Raw genomic sequence first — 16557 nt, 5'->3', positions numbered from 1 at the left:
TTTATTTTCCAGAACCTATTTTTTGACAGAACAATTTTGTACACTAGTTGACTTTTGGACTGAGTTTGATTGTTCTTCAACCTAAAGATACTTTGATTGTAACTGTGGCTTTGGAACAGTTTCAATATCGTTAACATAATCGGAATAAGTATGGAACAAGCCACCATTTATCGCTTATTTTGTGCATTCCTTTTTGGTTTCTTATGTGATGTTTCAGGTTTTTCTTATCTCTCTCGCTGCAGGTTTACAGTCCACTTCCTAATTTTTTGATAGATTTCGCAAGCGAGTTTTGAATCATCGTTTGATCTCACTCCCTTTGATTTGGGTGTTAAATTTTCAGATACCTTGTTATTTTACCAGCAGAAGATATGTACATTCATGGAATTCATCTGACTTAACAAAAAAACAGGTACTTAAAAAAATTGCACGTATAACATTCAGTGGCAAACAGCAATAACACTTAGTACAATCGACTGTATTTGTGATAGCAATATATCCAAATTTTTTGGTGAATTTGACAAGAATCTGTTGAGGTGGTAATAATCATTCAAGAAGTAATGAATTCAATTTTTGATGAATTAATTCTTCAGAATGAAATCCGGTTTTTTTACCATCAAATATAAAATGTTATTACATCTACTGTCACAATTAAAAAGTAATCAAAAATGTTTATGAAAGTTATAAGAAAGGCATTGAATTTTCTGCATAACATACATGTTTCATATTCGCTTGAAGTATTAATTATTTTCCTCTGTTTCCTCCGTTCTCCACCAAACCGATCAAATCTTCTTCCAAACTCTAATATTTCTTGTATTCGAACTTGGCCAATGAGAATGTAATTGATTTTTCCAAAAAGAAAATATGAATAGTTGGAATACAATCTATTTTCAAATGTGTTCCAAGTTAATATTGTTAAAATATAACACTTTCAATTGATGCCTATAGTATACAACAATCAAAATTTCTAATTCATTCCAATCAAGAGGTTCAAAAGGTTCAAGAGGTTCAAAAGGTTATGGCTTTCTACTTGTCCATCTTTGTGTAGCAGTCCTGTGAATGATATCTGATTCAATTGACTAACAACCTGAATAGTGACACCACCTTTGTAATTTTCTAAACAATGGATCAAAAACAACTTCGTGTTTTAATTTCATACTGATTCTTGATGAAAAAAAACCGTTCAAGCAAAGCAATGGCTTGAAAAGTGTTATAAGGACTCCGCATTTGAAACAACAATTTAACGTTGGTTTGCTGACTTCAGAACGCAGTGGACGTCCGAATGAGGCAGTAACAACAGAAAACATAAAAAATCCACAAAATCGTTTTGAATGATCGAAAATTGAAGTAGTTTGAGTTAGCTGACATTGTGAAGATATCAAAAGAACGTATTGGCTTTATATTGCATGAGCATTTGATTATGATATAGCTCTGTTCAAAGTGGGTGGCCATATTAACAAACCGGAATTTTTGCGTCGATATGTAACAATGGATGAAACATGGATCCATCACTCGACTATCTTGAGAAGGGAAATACCATCAAAAGTGAATATTATATGACGTTATTGGAGCATTTGAAGGCCGAAATCGCGGAAAAGCGACCCCATTTGAATTGCTTCTTCAAGACATTGCACAGTGTTACAAATCAAAGAAATCGTTGGTAAAACTGCATGAAATGGGCTTTGAAATGTTCCCACATATATTATATTCACCAGATTTAGCTCCTAGCTACTACTAGCTGTTCGCATACCTCAAAAAAATACTCACCGGTTAGAAATTTTGCTCGAATGAAGAGGTTATTGCTGAAACTGACGCCTATTTTGAGGCAAAAGACAAAAGTGGTATCGAAATGTTAGAGCGGGAACATGGTTGATGAATGAAGCAAACTTTGAACAGAAAAAAAAGCGTTTTCTCTCTTAGACCCGGGAATTTTCAGTCCACGTGTTATATAAAAGCTGTTTCGAGAGGGCTTTGCTTCCAGTGTGTGTCTGAAAGTTACTTCTTTGCATGATCTACACTTTTTAATACACAATCTTTTTGAAATTGGTTGCTTCTTTCCTTCCTTTTGAAGATTCCCACTTTTTTTTGTATCAAGATGGATAAGTAGAAATCCAAAACCATCTTTCACAAAAATTAATCTCTCTCAAAAATATACCCGTTTCAATTTTAACGAATATTTTTGCAGGATCGACATATAAATGTTCCTGTGATTTGTTTTTAAAATTAAAAAACCCACAAGACTGCCTTCAACAGACAAATAACTCAAATCAAAATTGAAATTCAGCCTCAACAGATTCGTTTTAAAATTTCTTCGGTAACTTTCAATAGAAAATTTCAATATGTACAAGTTTCTCTACTATATCATACTCTCAGAAATTGGAACATACAAAGCGTCATATCTTATATGACACTTAAATCACAGATAAAATGTCTACGAACTTTTTGGTTGAGTCTTTGGTATGTTTTACGTCATCCAGCAAACGTTGGAGAACATGGATCTAACCGGTGACGTCACGCTTTCGTTACTAGCTATCACGTCTTGATTGGGCCTTGCCTGTGGCATCCTACCTTGGTCCATGTTGATACCAAATTGAGGTCTGAACGATTGCGAAAGCTTACACTCTCCTACTAAATTATTTTGTACATCTTTGGAAGTGAATGTGGTTACCGGAAGTGAGGTGGAACTTCCGGCGGTTTGACACTATGTGACGATTGGACGAAGTTCCGTGTGTTGAGTCTCTTTGTGTCTCCGCAAATCGACTTTCCTTTGGAATGCTCTGCCGCAAAGATCACAGGCAAACGGTTTGAATCCGGTATGTTTCCTGGAATGTGTTATCAGGTTCGACGACTGGCTGAAGGCTTTCCCACAAACCGAACATTTGTGAGGTTTCTCACCTAGAACAAGAGAAAAATGGGATTATTTATATTTTGGGGAGAGCTATTTTGGTTTTTTTGCTTAATTCCTATGTTTTGGCTGTGATGAAGCTGTAAATGAATTTGGGTTGTCATAGAACGTCACGTTTTCTGACAATGTAGGTATCTATGTTAAATAAGTCATCTCAAAATAAAAAAATAAAAGACTAAAATTACGTAGCAAAACTCATTATTAATTCAAAATACATTTAGTAGTAAGCACTAAGCTCACACACAAGTCAATAAAAATTTTCTCGTAGTCAAGCGGCATTGGAAGCTCTTGGTTCCTATATACCGATCAACGTCTAAATTGGCAGCAAATTGCCAAAAATGACTCTCCTCTATAGGAAGACTTAACAAATTGTCTCTGGTCTGGATTCCTGGCCATTCTGGCCTGGAAGGCAATGAAGCTGCTGACTTCCTTGCAAAGAAGGGTGCTGCTAGCAGTTTGATCGGACCAGAACCTGCCATTGGCATTGCTTTTGGTTTTGCCAAACAAACATCGAACACCTGGATGGCAAGAAGATTAAGGGACTTCTGGCAAAATCTTCCAGGTTTGGCTCACTCCAAGGCGTTCATTCACCCTTCGGAGTTTGAAACTAAACAGTTGTTGGACTACAGTAGTAGTCATTAAGAGAGTCATAGTTACGACTGCACCGGGGGCCTGGGGGGTTAGGCCCCCCAGACGCACCCTGGCGTTGGATGCGATCGGGTGTGGAGGGGTGGATTTTCGGGAAATCCTTGCGGGTACCGCCCCTCACCCCACACCAACAGGATTTCGCAGGGCTTCCTCCCGCTCACCGAACCCGGAATTGCTTCCTTACATCTACTTAGTGTGGCTAACCAAGAGACAGGACCATCGGCATCGTTCGACCGAACGTTCGTACAAGTTAACTAAGCTCTTCTTTCGCCAGAGAGTGCTCGCGTCGCACACCTGCCCCCGCCAACCATGCCAAATCAATTGGGAATATAGTCCCGGAAGTGGCCGGTCGGGGTCCTAAGCTCGGATACTAGTAACTCCGTCCAACCGGAGTACCACACCTCAAGCGTCTGCCTTGGTGCCCTCCAAGACTAGACTCAGATACTAGAGCCCGGAAGGACCGCGAGCCCCGACACCTCGAACGCTCGGATCCGTACAGAAGCAGGCGAGGATCACGGAACAGCATAAGCCGTCCAGTGCCTCAGTATGGGGCTGCAATGCACCCATGAATGGATTACCGCAACCCTGCATCCCTTTACCCGCTAGCGGAGCCGCTGCCCCTAAGAGGCCAACGCCAGTTGGAGATGAGGCTCACTAGCCTACAGCCGCGAGCGGGCACTCACTCATGTTAGGAAAGTACCCTTTCCAACGTTTGATGAGTAACCGTCGAGGACTCTCTCGAGCATCCTCTACCACACATCATATGTCGAAGATGTTGCGCCCATTACCCGTGTAGGTGCGGGATAGGGCGGTTCATCAACAACTTTTGGGTGTACGCCGTGTGGTCTGCACCGCATACCCTTACGTTACCCCGAGGGGCACTCATGTTAGGAAAGTTACCTTTCCAGCGTTGGATGAGTAACCGCCGAGGGCTCTTGCGAGACACCTCTCCCACACATCTAGCTTAAAATCGGCCAACGCCTGTTGCCCGCAGGTGCGGGATTGGGTGGTTGACCGATAACTTTACTGGGTGAGTGCCGTGTGGTCTGCATCGGGGGACTGTCAAACACCCATAAGAGAGAGACAGTGATCCCCCGCCACTCACCCCTTCATAGGCCTCCTTGTAGGTCACTCTCGTTTAAATCATCATATGCAGAGATTCGGACTGTCGGAAGACAATGTGTGTCGCCTCTGTTTGAAAAATTATGAAACAACAGAGCATATACTTTGTGCCTGCCCCGCAGCTGACCGAATCAGGTTTCAAGAGTTAACCATCTGACCTGAAAGATTACTCACCATATAAATTATTCGGCTTCGTTGAGAAGCTAGATTTATTAGGTCGAGTTCAACCACAACAAACCTTTGAGGGTTGCGGTGGAGAGTCGAATAGACCCACTCACTTCTGATCTAACCTAACCCAACCTGAGCACTAAACACATTTCTTTCTTCCAGTGAACTTCCTTTTGATACATTTTCGTTTGTAGGAAGTATCTGGAAGATCTCTCTGGAGCGTTCAACCGTAGTCTGTCATCATTGAGACCCTCCATCTTCTCTGGTATCTTTTTTCCATCTCCTAAATGTCTCGATGAAACCGTTCCTCTTGCTCTTCACCCACGTCTCCTTAATTTCCTAGAAAGTAGTCGAGATGGAAATGAAGAAAGTGTACTTTCAAACTCATTTGGCAACCTGAAGCTTCAAAAGTTTTCAACATTATTTTGACGATTTGTCTGTAGTAAGGGTCTTTTTTATTGCCTAAAAATTTCTCTAGGACTGTTTTGAAGACAATCCACCCTTCTCTCTTCGAGGATCCGTCATGGTTGTCTGATGCAATACTAGACAAACAAACATTTATATCCAAACAAGAATATAAACAAAAATCTTATATAACCTGAATTCAAATATGCACATTTTGTCACGTGAATTTATCATTATAGAACTCTTGCAAATTATAATACGGTCTATCAGCCAAAAATGTTTTTACTCTTATTCTAAACATTTTTGGTCTAATTTGCCGGTCTTATATCTGAGGACAAGTGATTAAACATCTTGATCCCATTGTAATAAATAGAATTCCTGACCAAATTTGTTAAAGGAATTGGCAACTTCAACGCGGTGAAACGGGTGCTATAAAATTGGCATGGAGCCTCAAATAAGGACATATTTTTGTAAATGAGGCAAACCGTTTCCAAAATGAACAGAGCAATCACTGTTAAAATCTTTTGCTCAGCGAATTTGGGTCTGCATGAATCACGAGGTTTAATCTTACACATAGCCCGTTTCTGCAGTACTAATATAGACAGACGTGCTGATGAATTGCATACTCCCCAAAACGGTATTCCATAACGTAGGTGGGATTCAACGAGGGCGTAATACACCGTTCTGGCAGTTTTGATTCCTAAATTTATTGAAGTTACTCTCACTGCATAACATCCAGAAGGAATTTTACTTTTAAGTTGCTTCATATGCTCAATAAATTTGAACTTGTGGTCAATGTGAATACCTAGAAATTTATATTGAGTCTAGTTCTTGATCACTAAGTTATCACCAAATGACAGGTCATCAACAGCACATCTAAATGATAAAATGTTTGTTTTAGTGATATTGAAGGATAGCAAATTAGCATCACACCACTCCTTGATTTTTTTCATATCAATAGATATTGCGTTGTGTAAATCATTTGAGTTTTTGTTGTTCCACGATATCGTTGTGTCATCAGCGAAAAGAGTGAAATTCCCAGAAATGCTCAAATTTGCAATGTCATTGACATATAATAAGAATAGGATGGGTCCCACAATTGATCCTTGTGGAACACCACACAAAATTTCCATATAAGGACGCTTGATAATGAAGAAACCGAATGACTAGTTATGGCATTTTAAGGACGCAAATATAGACCTGTGAAGTGTTGATCAGTTTACCGATGTTTCAAAGTATTCAACGAACTGGTTCACCTATTCGCTCGTACATCCTATCGATATGCAGAAGCTATCTTGTTACGGGGGGCAAATTTTATGGAATCATCTTACTTTCAAATTATTTACAATGGCGATGCATAGACAATAAAAATAACCCCGGTAAGAATTTAGTTCTAACATTTAACATTGTTGCCGTTAGCTCTCAGTTCAATTTGTATATGAGTTACCTTCAATTGAAAATTGTTGTACTATTATGAAATGATCATTTGTTAAAACAGTTGTGAAAGATAACAGCGAAAACCAGAACAAAAACAGCGACACATCCGGTTACACTCCTTGCGGTACTAAAATTACAATCTTTCCTAAGATTCGTTTTATTGCTCAATCCCAAATCTCTTATTGAATAAAAACTTTTTAGGAACGGCCTCCGCCTTCTGGATGATCCGACGATAATCTCATATGATGCGTTCCTCATCTTAAAGACCTCTCTATAACTTTAGGTGTTATCGATTACTATCAGTTTTGCGGCGACCGTGATTCGTCCCGTTATTTCGGTAGAGGCCCCGCCCGAGCCCTCCCGTTGCCATAGAAACCGGGTCCTCACACTCCCGAGCAAGATAAAAAACGGACGATATCACGGGGGAGATAAAGAGGAACTAACTGATTCGCGAATCATGAAGGAGATGAACTCGTGAGGCCATTCCATGAATGGCAAAAAGATAGGGATACCGTAAAGAAGCTTCCTGCTGCTGATTGATGAGTAATGGATTCTGCAAGATTTTCTGGATTGAGTATTTGGTTCGATATCAGTTACGCCAGGCGAAGTTCCACGATGATTTTTCACTGAGCTTGATCCGAAAGCGGGGAATAAAGTTGTGAAAAGTACCGCGGATAAGGGTAACACATATATGCAGTTTTTGTTTATTAAAGTTGTCAAGACTATATTTACAGAAAAAATAAAAATTAGTAATGGCGAACTTTAGACAGTTTATCCACTTCCCGGTAGCTTTTTATTGAAAAATAGCATTTTTTCGACCTAGTCCGGGAAGTATGTACCTACGTCATAATTCTTACAACGGCATTATTAATATTATTAATACATATAAATAAGGCTGAGGCCTATATAAGCCTAAAAACTGAAGAGATCAACAAGTTGATACTGTTGCGTTTTTATTTGCAATTTTCTACTATTATTAGTATTATTATTGTTGGCATGAAGACTCGATTGAAGTATTTTTATCCATCTAAACTATATCAATAGTGACCTACCTACGATCTCATGCTACGTACAGGAAACGTGAATTGCTATTTTTTTGCACACACGCCGTGTGTGCTCTAGACTCTGTAACATCTTCGACTGTTGAGTAACTCATTTTAACTCAACGTTTTGTTGTACAATCCAGTGAAACTGAAGAAAGAACACTTCAAGAAAGGGCTCTTCCAGAAGCAGGGATTTGTGCGAGGAATTCGGTGAGTTCGCTTTACGCCACAATTCTTACAGTCCACTCTTGTTTTCATTTTTATTATTTTTCGAGTGTTCGAAGACGCGACAGATATAATGCATGCAAAAAAAAGAAAAGTAAATGATATATCCCTGAAACGACCTTCTAACGGCAAACCTTAGTTCACCAAAAATTGCGGGCTCGCCTCCAAAAATTTCGCGTATCTACAGTGGCGCAAAAATCCCAGTGCCGAAAGCCGAACTAGGTTTGTTAATGCTGGCAAACTTAGGATAAATGAAAGCAAAGAACTTCACAATCAGAGAATTAGGGATAAACTGATTGCCAGTCCCAACGGGTCTAGATCCTTCTGGTCGGTAGCTGAAGCTGACAATCGGAACTTTACAAAATCCACAATTCCACCACTAACACAAGCGGATGGTTCAATTGCAACAACAGCCATATAAAAAGCAAATCTACTAGCTGAACAATTTGCGTCCCACTCCACAGTCAACTTTCTGGGAAAAACACCATCCACTATTCCCATAATAAAATCCACAATGCCGGAAATTACTTTTCGACAACGTCTAGTCAGGCGAATTTTGAAACAGCTCAGTATCAACAAGGCGTCTGGCCCGTCATCGTACTTTAAAAGTGCGCAAATGAACTCGCACCAGTATTTTGCAGACTTTTCAACTTGTCTTACAAGAAAAGGGTTTTTCGTTCTTGTTGGAAGATTGCTCGCGTTCAGCCTATTCCCAAAAAGGGCAAGAAAACTCTTCCAAATAACCATAGACCAACCGTTTTGCTATCAGTAATATTAAAAATCACGGAAAAAGCCGTAAACCCTCATATTCTCAAGTATTTGGAAGGCTTCAACATCTTGAGCGATATGGCTTTCGGAAGCAAAGATCAACAGGCGACCTTCTATTGTATGTGACACATATTTGGAACAACGCTATAGAGAAACATGGAAAGTTAAGAGATGTTGCGCTTGATATTCTTAAGGCCTTTGGCCGTGTGTGGCCTGAGGGTTTGCTGGCCAAACTTCGATGCTATGGCTTGTCGAATCATTTTTGTGTATGGCTCCTCAGCTTCCTGAAGAAACATTCCCTGCAAGTGGCCGTCGATGGATATCTCTAGAATACATTCACCATCAACGCTTATTGATCCATATAGTCTCCAACCCTCTTTTTATTGTATATAAACAGTGACGGCTCGTGCAATGGAGAACAGGGGAGGCTAAAGTCATAAAGACTATATACACACACAGCCCCCACACCTATTTGAACCAAAATACGTAATATTTGCATAAATGCAAACAAAAATTGTGTATTGCCGAAAATTATACGTATAAAACTGATCATTAAAAAACAAAAACAAGGAAAAAGGGTTGCCTTTGAGTTATTCAATATAAATGAACTCTTCTCAGTCAATAAATAATACTTTTCTCTTCTAATACAACAGTTTTGTTAAAAATTGCTACAAATATTTTATAAGCACAAGTACTTAATTATGCTTATTAAAACAAGTCTAAAAATAAATTTTATTGTCCAGCAAGAACCAACGAGGAGGTGAGAGTCGTGTCTTGCCAGGAAAGGAAGGATGAGGTAGGAAGGAAGATTAAATCTGGTTTGTTCAAGTGAATTCATAAGGCTCCCGCAAACTAATTTTCTTTTTTTCGGCGCCGGCGGTTCGAGAGTTGAATCAATTGATTCTAAAATATTATTAAAAAATGTATCGTTATTTCTAAAACTCATCAAAATTTCTGTTGAATTGTTTAACCGTTGTTTTGAGTAATTAATATCTGAGTTTTAATGATGTAAAATTTATTATCATAAGATAAAGACTTAAAATTATTTGTCAGCAACTAATCGACTATATCGTCAGATTTTTTAATTTCGTCCAACTTAACCATGAAAAATGGAAAAAAAACTTACCGAAAAGTGAAAACCTGAAAACACCTTGAAATTGAAAGAAAACACTTTGAAAATACATTAAAAATATTACCAAAAAGCTCTGCTATAATACGATACTGCCCGTTTTATACACAAATAACAAATATTATCAGGAAACACTAAAACGATTTACCGAAATATTTTTCAGTCCCGGTTCGTCACGGCATCCTATCCGAATGATTAGATAAAAAACAAACGCAGTCGTACACTAACGGAGATCAACTGGAGGCTATCCTCCTCTAACACTATAATTTCTGCAACTGAAATTACAAATCGGGACGTATGTCGCTGGTTGGATCGGTCTCGTGGAGGCTGTGTATTTTGAAGCGGTCGGAGGCTTGGCTCCCTTGCAACGTATGGCATTTATTATTTCGGGTTGATGGTTTATTCGTTATTCGTTCATGGGCGGTGCGTTTGAGTTTTGTTGATGCATGATACAGTATGGTACGTACTACGTAGTGAGTGATCGTGTTTTTTCAGGTATATTATGTATTTATATTGAAAATTTATGGTAAAGTAATGATAACCAAGCATTTTTAGAAAAAAATAATCATAATTATTTGTCAATATCTTTTAATTTATTGCGATGAACAGCCTCAAATTTTATGGGGAGGCTAAGCCTCCCTTGCCTCCTCTGACGAGCCGCCGCTGTATATCAACGACTTATTTGAAAAAAACCAAGAATCCAATATATTGCTTTACTGACGACAACACACTTGTCTCATCGTTACATTTGGATTCGAGGACATCGGCTGCGGATGCACATCATCACCGGCAGCAGGAGCTTTCATATCTTAATGAGGATCTAGAAATGATTTCGAATAGGGGTGAAAGTAACTAGGTTCAATTCAATGCCACAGAAACCCAGGCATCGGTTTTCTTCAAAAAGATTAATGTCTCCGAACCGAATATAATAATGTTAGGTCAGTCCGCTTTCTGCTTAGATAAGTTTATTGGAGGTTGAAATGGACACCAATATGTCTTGGCACAATCATGTCGCTGGAATTGCAAAGGCTGCTTCTCAAAAGCTTGGAACATTGTTCCGAACCAGAAAACTGTACACACCTCAGCAACTTTTGATGCTTTATAAAGCTTATAAAGCTCAGATCAGACCTTTGTTGGAGTATTGTTCACATGTATAGAGCTCCACCACTGAGCATACCCTGAAGCTGCTGGATTCCGTCCAGAAGAGAACCGTCCGCCTGATTGGAGACGCGAATATCACGTGCAACCTTGATAGTCTGGAACATCAAAGAAAGTTTAGAGATTTGTCTCCCTTCTACTGATACTTTCACGGGAAGTGTTCAAGTGACTTGGCACATTTGATTCCACCACAACAGCGGTACATTTCAGAAATACGCAACGGACTGTGGCTGCTCATCATTTTGAGGTTCGACTCAGTACACCTTGAACTTCATTGTTCAAGAACTCTTTCATCTGGAGAACTGCGTTTATGAGGAATAAACTTTCTGCGAACGTTTTTCCAAACGGATTCAATCTTCAGCGATTCAAATCCAATGTGAATCACAACTTTCGCACAGGCACCGCTCTTAGAGCGCCTCAAAGATTTTCCTGTAGTGTTTGTGTTTTGTCCTCAAAAAACAAAAATGATTAAGCAAAATAGCTTGAAATATCAATAATAGCGGTGTTATCAACAAAGATCACCTGAATATAACCATCATTTTGATTTTTCACAATTGGCGATGAATTTCTGCACGAACCAGTAAATTCCGAAGCAAAAATTTCATCGATCCACTTGAGGACACCAATCTGAATTTATGAGTGCGCGCGTGCAGGAGCATTATTAACAGCGATATTGAAGCTGGGCTTGGAATTCCAATTTGACTCCGAAATCCGGCAGAGAGTCCCTTAATGAATGCTTTTGATTTATCGTCTGCAATTCGCCGAGTTCTTTATTACGGCTTACGGTAATGCGACTAAATGATTTAATCGATGCCCTTCACTATTCGCTTCCATAAAATGAGTCCGCATATTCCTAGGAATTTTAGCGTTTCAACTTGGTGGTTCCTGTTCAATTTTCATCGAGAGGGTATATCAGATGAACAGATTTATGATCAATCAACGGTATAAAGGCGCGTTCACACGACTCAAGTTTAGTTAACCGATCAAGAAAAGTTGAATGTGACTTGAAGTAGTTTTCTACCAGACTGTTTAACACAAAATGTTTCAATTCTTTACATTTTCGACTCGGTTCAAGTATTTCCGTTGAAAATGGCAGAGAAAGCCGCTGTGCGTGAAACTGTAAGCACAATAAGTGTTTTGTTAAAAGAAACACTGAAAACAATTCTCGTTAATGTGTGTGTGAAAATCATAAAGACATATTTCAAGAATTGGCAGACAACTCATAACTCGAGCCATAAAGTTTGACTCGGCCAAACATTTGTTGATCCCCTGAAAAGTTGATCAACTTGATTGAAACAAAGGTTGCCAAACAAAGATTGAATACCTGGATGGCAAAAAGATTTATGGATTTCTGGCAAAATCTTTCAGGATTGGCTCACTTCAAAGCGTTCATTCACCCTTCGAAGCTCGATACCAAACAGTTGTTGGACTACAGTAGGGATGAACTACAATGTCTACCAGGTCTTCTTACAGGTCATTTGAATCATCATAAGAAGAGACTCGGACTGTCGGAAGACAGTGTGTGTCGCCTCTGTTTGGAAAATGATGAAACAGCAGAGAACATACTTTGTGCCTGCCCCGCTGGGGACCAAATCAGGTTTTTGGAGTTCGGCAGAGCCGTACTCACACCATATGACCTGAAAGACCACTCACCATACAAACTAATCGGCTTCGTTAAGAAGCTGGGTTTATTTAGTCGAGTGTGAACAGGTGTGAGCCTCAATAAACTCTCGCGGGTTATGGTGCAGGGTCGAATACATCCACTCACTTCAACCTAACCTCACCTAACCTAACCTAACCAAGTCAACTTCATCAGAAAATGAATGGAAGCCATCATCAAAAGATTACCGAAATTTTTACACATCTTCTGTTGAGTAAAAGTTTCAGTCATCTTCTGATGATGGCTAATTTTGTTAGCGAAACGCGCGTTAACAGGCAGTATGTTTGGTCCAGTGTGGGAAAAGTATGAGGTCTCTCAAAAGGGACTTCTGAACTTTGACATTGGACATATTGTTGAAGCTACATTTGTCAAATTAGTTTCTATTTATTCAGTCTATTTTCCAAATCACCATGGATGGATATAGCATTCAACAACACGTGCAAATAATAATATTGTTTCATCAAAATGATTTTTCGGGCAACGTAGACAACGACGTATGTTCGCTGAAAGGAATCTGGAGCACTTGGCAGCTGACCCTAATATTATTTCCAGCAATGAAGCCCATTTCTGGATGAATGGGTACGTTAACAAACAAAATTGTCGAATTTGAAACGATATCAATCTGCATGAGAACTATAAGCGTCCAAAACATCCCGAAAATGTCACTGTTTGGTGTGTATTGTGGGCTGGCGGCAGCATTGGTCCATGTTTCCTTGAGAACGACGTTGGCCAGACCATCACTGTCAACGGCGAGCACTATTGGATGATGATTACCAACATTTCTTGGCCTGAACTGGATGAACTGCACACCAACGATATGTGGTTTCAACAGGACGGCGCTACGTACCACTTTTCATTTTCCATAATTTTGTACATTTACATAAGATAGATACAGAGTCTACCTCTTGTTCACAAATGGAAAGGACTTCCAACTCCACTCATCAACGGTACTTTAGTACTGGTCAAAAATGACAAGCTACCTCCAAACCACTGAATGCTTGGCCTCATTATTGAACTGCTACCCGGTAACGATGGTGTCACAATCAAGGTGTCTTCAGGAATTATCAAGCACTCTACAAGACATTTGTGTATCCTGCCACTTCAATCAGAAACAATTCATTGAAATCTTCAGTGTCAGTGTTTATGCAAGGTCATATTTTGAAGGTGCCCTGTAAAGTGGGGAGCTAGTTGTAGTTCCAGAAAATCATATACGTTTCTGCTACCTCTTTAATATTTACTACAAAGTGAACAAGTGGGAATTTTTCCAGCAAAAGATCTACAAACACAAGACGAGATATTTCTATTCTAACTCTTGAAAGAATGTATTCAACCATCGAATACACATATAAACAAATTCACGGTTTTTTTCTTGAACTCCTTGTTAACAATATATTCCAGTTTCAAAATAACAACTTTTCCCTTGGCAGATTTCCACTAGTCATCATTGCACAAAACATTTTTGTGAAATTGAACTGCGTTCAAAAAGTAAACATTTTTGCTCTCAAAATGTGAAAAAATGTGAAAATGTTTTGGGAAAACCTATTTCCATACTACTCAAAATATTTGAGCCATTTTCGTATGGATAACATCGAAATAATATTTTAAAACGGTGCTCAATCATCATCAGAAGAGTTGCGGAGGAAGAACAACAAATCCATCCTGATCCTCGCAAGGATGTAGCCGTTCCAAACGTTATCAAAACTTTAATCCCGCTGTGTTAGTAGAGAAAATATTTAGCCAGGGGCCAATCTAAATTTAGTGAGTGGAGTGCGCAGCCTGATTGGCTATATCGAGAGCAGAAACGTCAAGTGTTGTCGTTTCTGGATTGCCTTTCGCTGAACGAAAGTGGATTTTTCATTAAATTTGAGCAGACGCTTGAAAAAACTTTGTGATTGGTAATATCTTGATCTGACAAAACGAGCTTGTTCATGTATTCATGTATTTGTGAAAAATTTCGTTTTGTTGCGAATATAACTCAATGCAACTTTTATGAAAGGTGTGGATAATTTTTGAAAGCCTAATTCAGTGAATCAACTTACCCTTTACTCATTTACGGTTAGTAAATCGAACATTATGGTACATGATACCGTAATATAATAATAATTATTATAATAATTTTATGATGCACTGTTTGGAACCTTTGGTGTAGTAATGAATATTACTGGAGTTTTTTCCCAACACCAAATCGTTATTTTCAACACCTCGACACTCTTGAAGATGATCACTTGGTGATCGAAACACGTGTCGGGGTGTTAAAAATAACGATTGGGTGTTATGAAAAAACTCCAAATATATTCATAAACATAATATTCATTTGCCAAAAACAACTACAGTAACCAATGTCGATATTTCAAATAAATAAAGAGTTAGCCACATAAAGCATTGTTTTGTATCGTGGTTAAAAGAAAAGGGAAAAGAAGGGGAAAGGATTAGAGAAGGAAAGAATGAAAGTTATCACTTAATATACATCAATGATATATCCTAACAGTCTTCAGTCAATAACACAGCATAACAGTCGTTTACTCATGTGATCGTAACTAATAATCTTAAAAAAATCTCAAAATTTGAAAATAAACCGGCTTCTATCATATCACAATTGTGATATGTTTGATGATCATTCGATGAGTTATAGTTAGGCTTAATAATAAGATGTAGTTGCAGATGAGAAAAACCGTGAATGAGAAAAACTTAGTAACACTTGTTTTTGAAAGCAACGTATGTTTATATATTTAGTTTTAGCGGCAGAATTGCCAACCGTAGCGGAATTTACTCGACGGCAGCGGCGTAGCGGATTTGAACATAAAGTAGCGGAATTTACTATAATCAATATTGAAAAAATATGGAAGAAGAAGAGGCAGTGGACAGCACTCTCCTTCTTTTTTTCGATTCGATGGCCTCAGCACCTAAGGCTATCCGCAGACAGCACTCGAAGCAACTAATACGTTATAGCCTTAGTAGTGAGGCCATTACATGATGAATGAGAAGAATATTTTTGAATATTTTCATTCATATCATAAACCGTATAACCTCCAATACCTTGAAACTAATAGTCTCGACTGTCTCGAGTAATATAACTTGTATGAAACAAATTACAGTAGAAAGTTCATCTGATTATGACTCGAGCGAAAAAGCTATTGCAGTTGGAATTGACGGGAATGGGATATGAAAACAACTTTTTTGTCTGATTCCAACTTGAAAGGATGGATTAGTCCTGTCGCGAATGATCATTCAAAAGCTCAGTGTTAATATACGTACATAAACAAATTGATTTTTATTTTTACTTTTCAAAATCATTTTTTCAAGCTAAGAAATATTTGGTCGAGACGACGGCTTTCAAAAATTAACTGCTGTAAACTTAGAAAATTAGGTACCATCAGTTGATGGTACTCAGTAGAGTTGCGCGGTTGAAAATTATCATGATCCTGATTACATACATTAGTGACAGTTCAGTTTGGTGGTATCTGAACGGTACACAAACTATAAACTGTAAATTCTGTGGTATTCAATTTTGGATAGGCCGCATGAGCCAACTGATTGCGTCAGATATACAAGCGTAGCGGAATATGAAGCAGTGTGGCGGAATTTTGATTCATGTGTAGCGACTTTATAGTTCTACTAGTTGGCAACACTGTTTGTTGGTAAAAGGCTTTCAAAAAAAGTGGATCGAAGAATTTGCATGTAATTTTGTATAAAAAAAGGAATTAGCTTCTCAAAAACATTAGAAATGTTGGCAGGGGCATACGGTGATTTCACTCGGAGTCAGAAAAATGTTCATGAGTGGTACCAACATTTCAAAAGTCGAGACGATGTGCTTTGAACGTCCAGCACATCAACAAAAATGTTGAGAAAATTGTTACGAAGAATCGTCGAATCACTATCAGAGAAGTTGCTT

The 16557-nt window shown here is 38.6% G+C and overlaps 1 protein-coding gene across 1 annotated transcript in view; it reads right to left on the bottom strand.

Annotated features, from left to right (window-relative positions):
• Positions 1 to 639: 639 nt before the first annotated feature.
• The window catches only part of sens-2 (zinc finger transcription factor senseless-2), a 99782-nt gene continuing 83864 nt past the window's right edge, over positions 640 to 16557 (bottom strand). The window contains exon 5 of the mRNA XM_074174925.1: positions 640 to 2892. Coding sequence (XP_074031026.1) covers positions 2699 to 2892 — 194 coding nt within the window. The 3' untranslated portion in view covers positions 640 to 2698. The remainder of the gene's footprint in view (positions 2893 to 16557) is intronic.

The sequence above is a fragment of the Leptinotarsa decemlineata genome, unplaced genomic scaffold, assembly GCF_025532065.1.
Source record: "Leptinotarsa decemlineata unplaced genomic scaffold, Ldec_3_MD MMD2_tig00000882_RagTag_RagTag, whole genome shotgun sequence".
Taxonomy (NCBI): Eukaryota; Metazoa; Arthropoda; class Insecta; order Coleoptera; family Chrysomelidae; genus Leptinotarsa; species Leptinotarsa decemlineata.
Note: the sequence above shows the minus strand (reverse complement) of the source record. Positions and strands in the feature narration are given on the sequence as shown.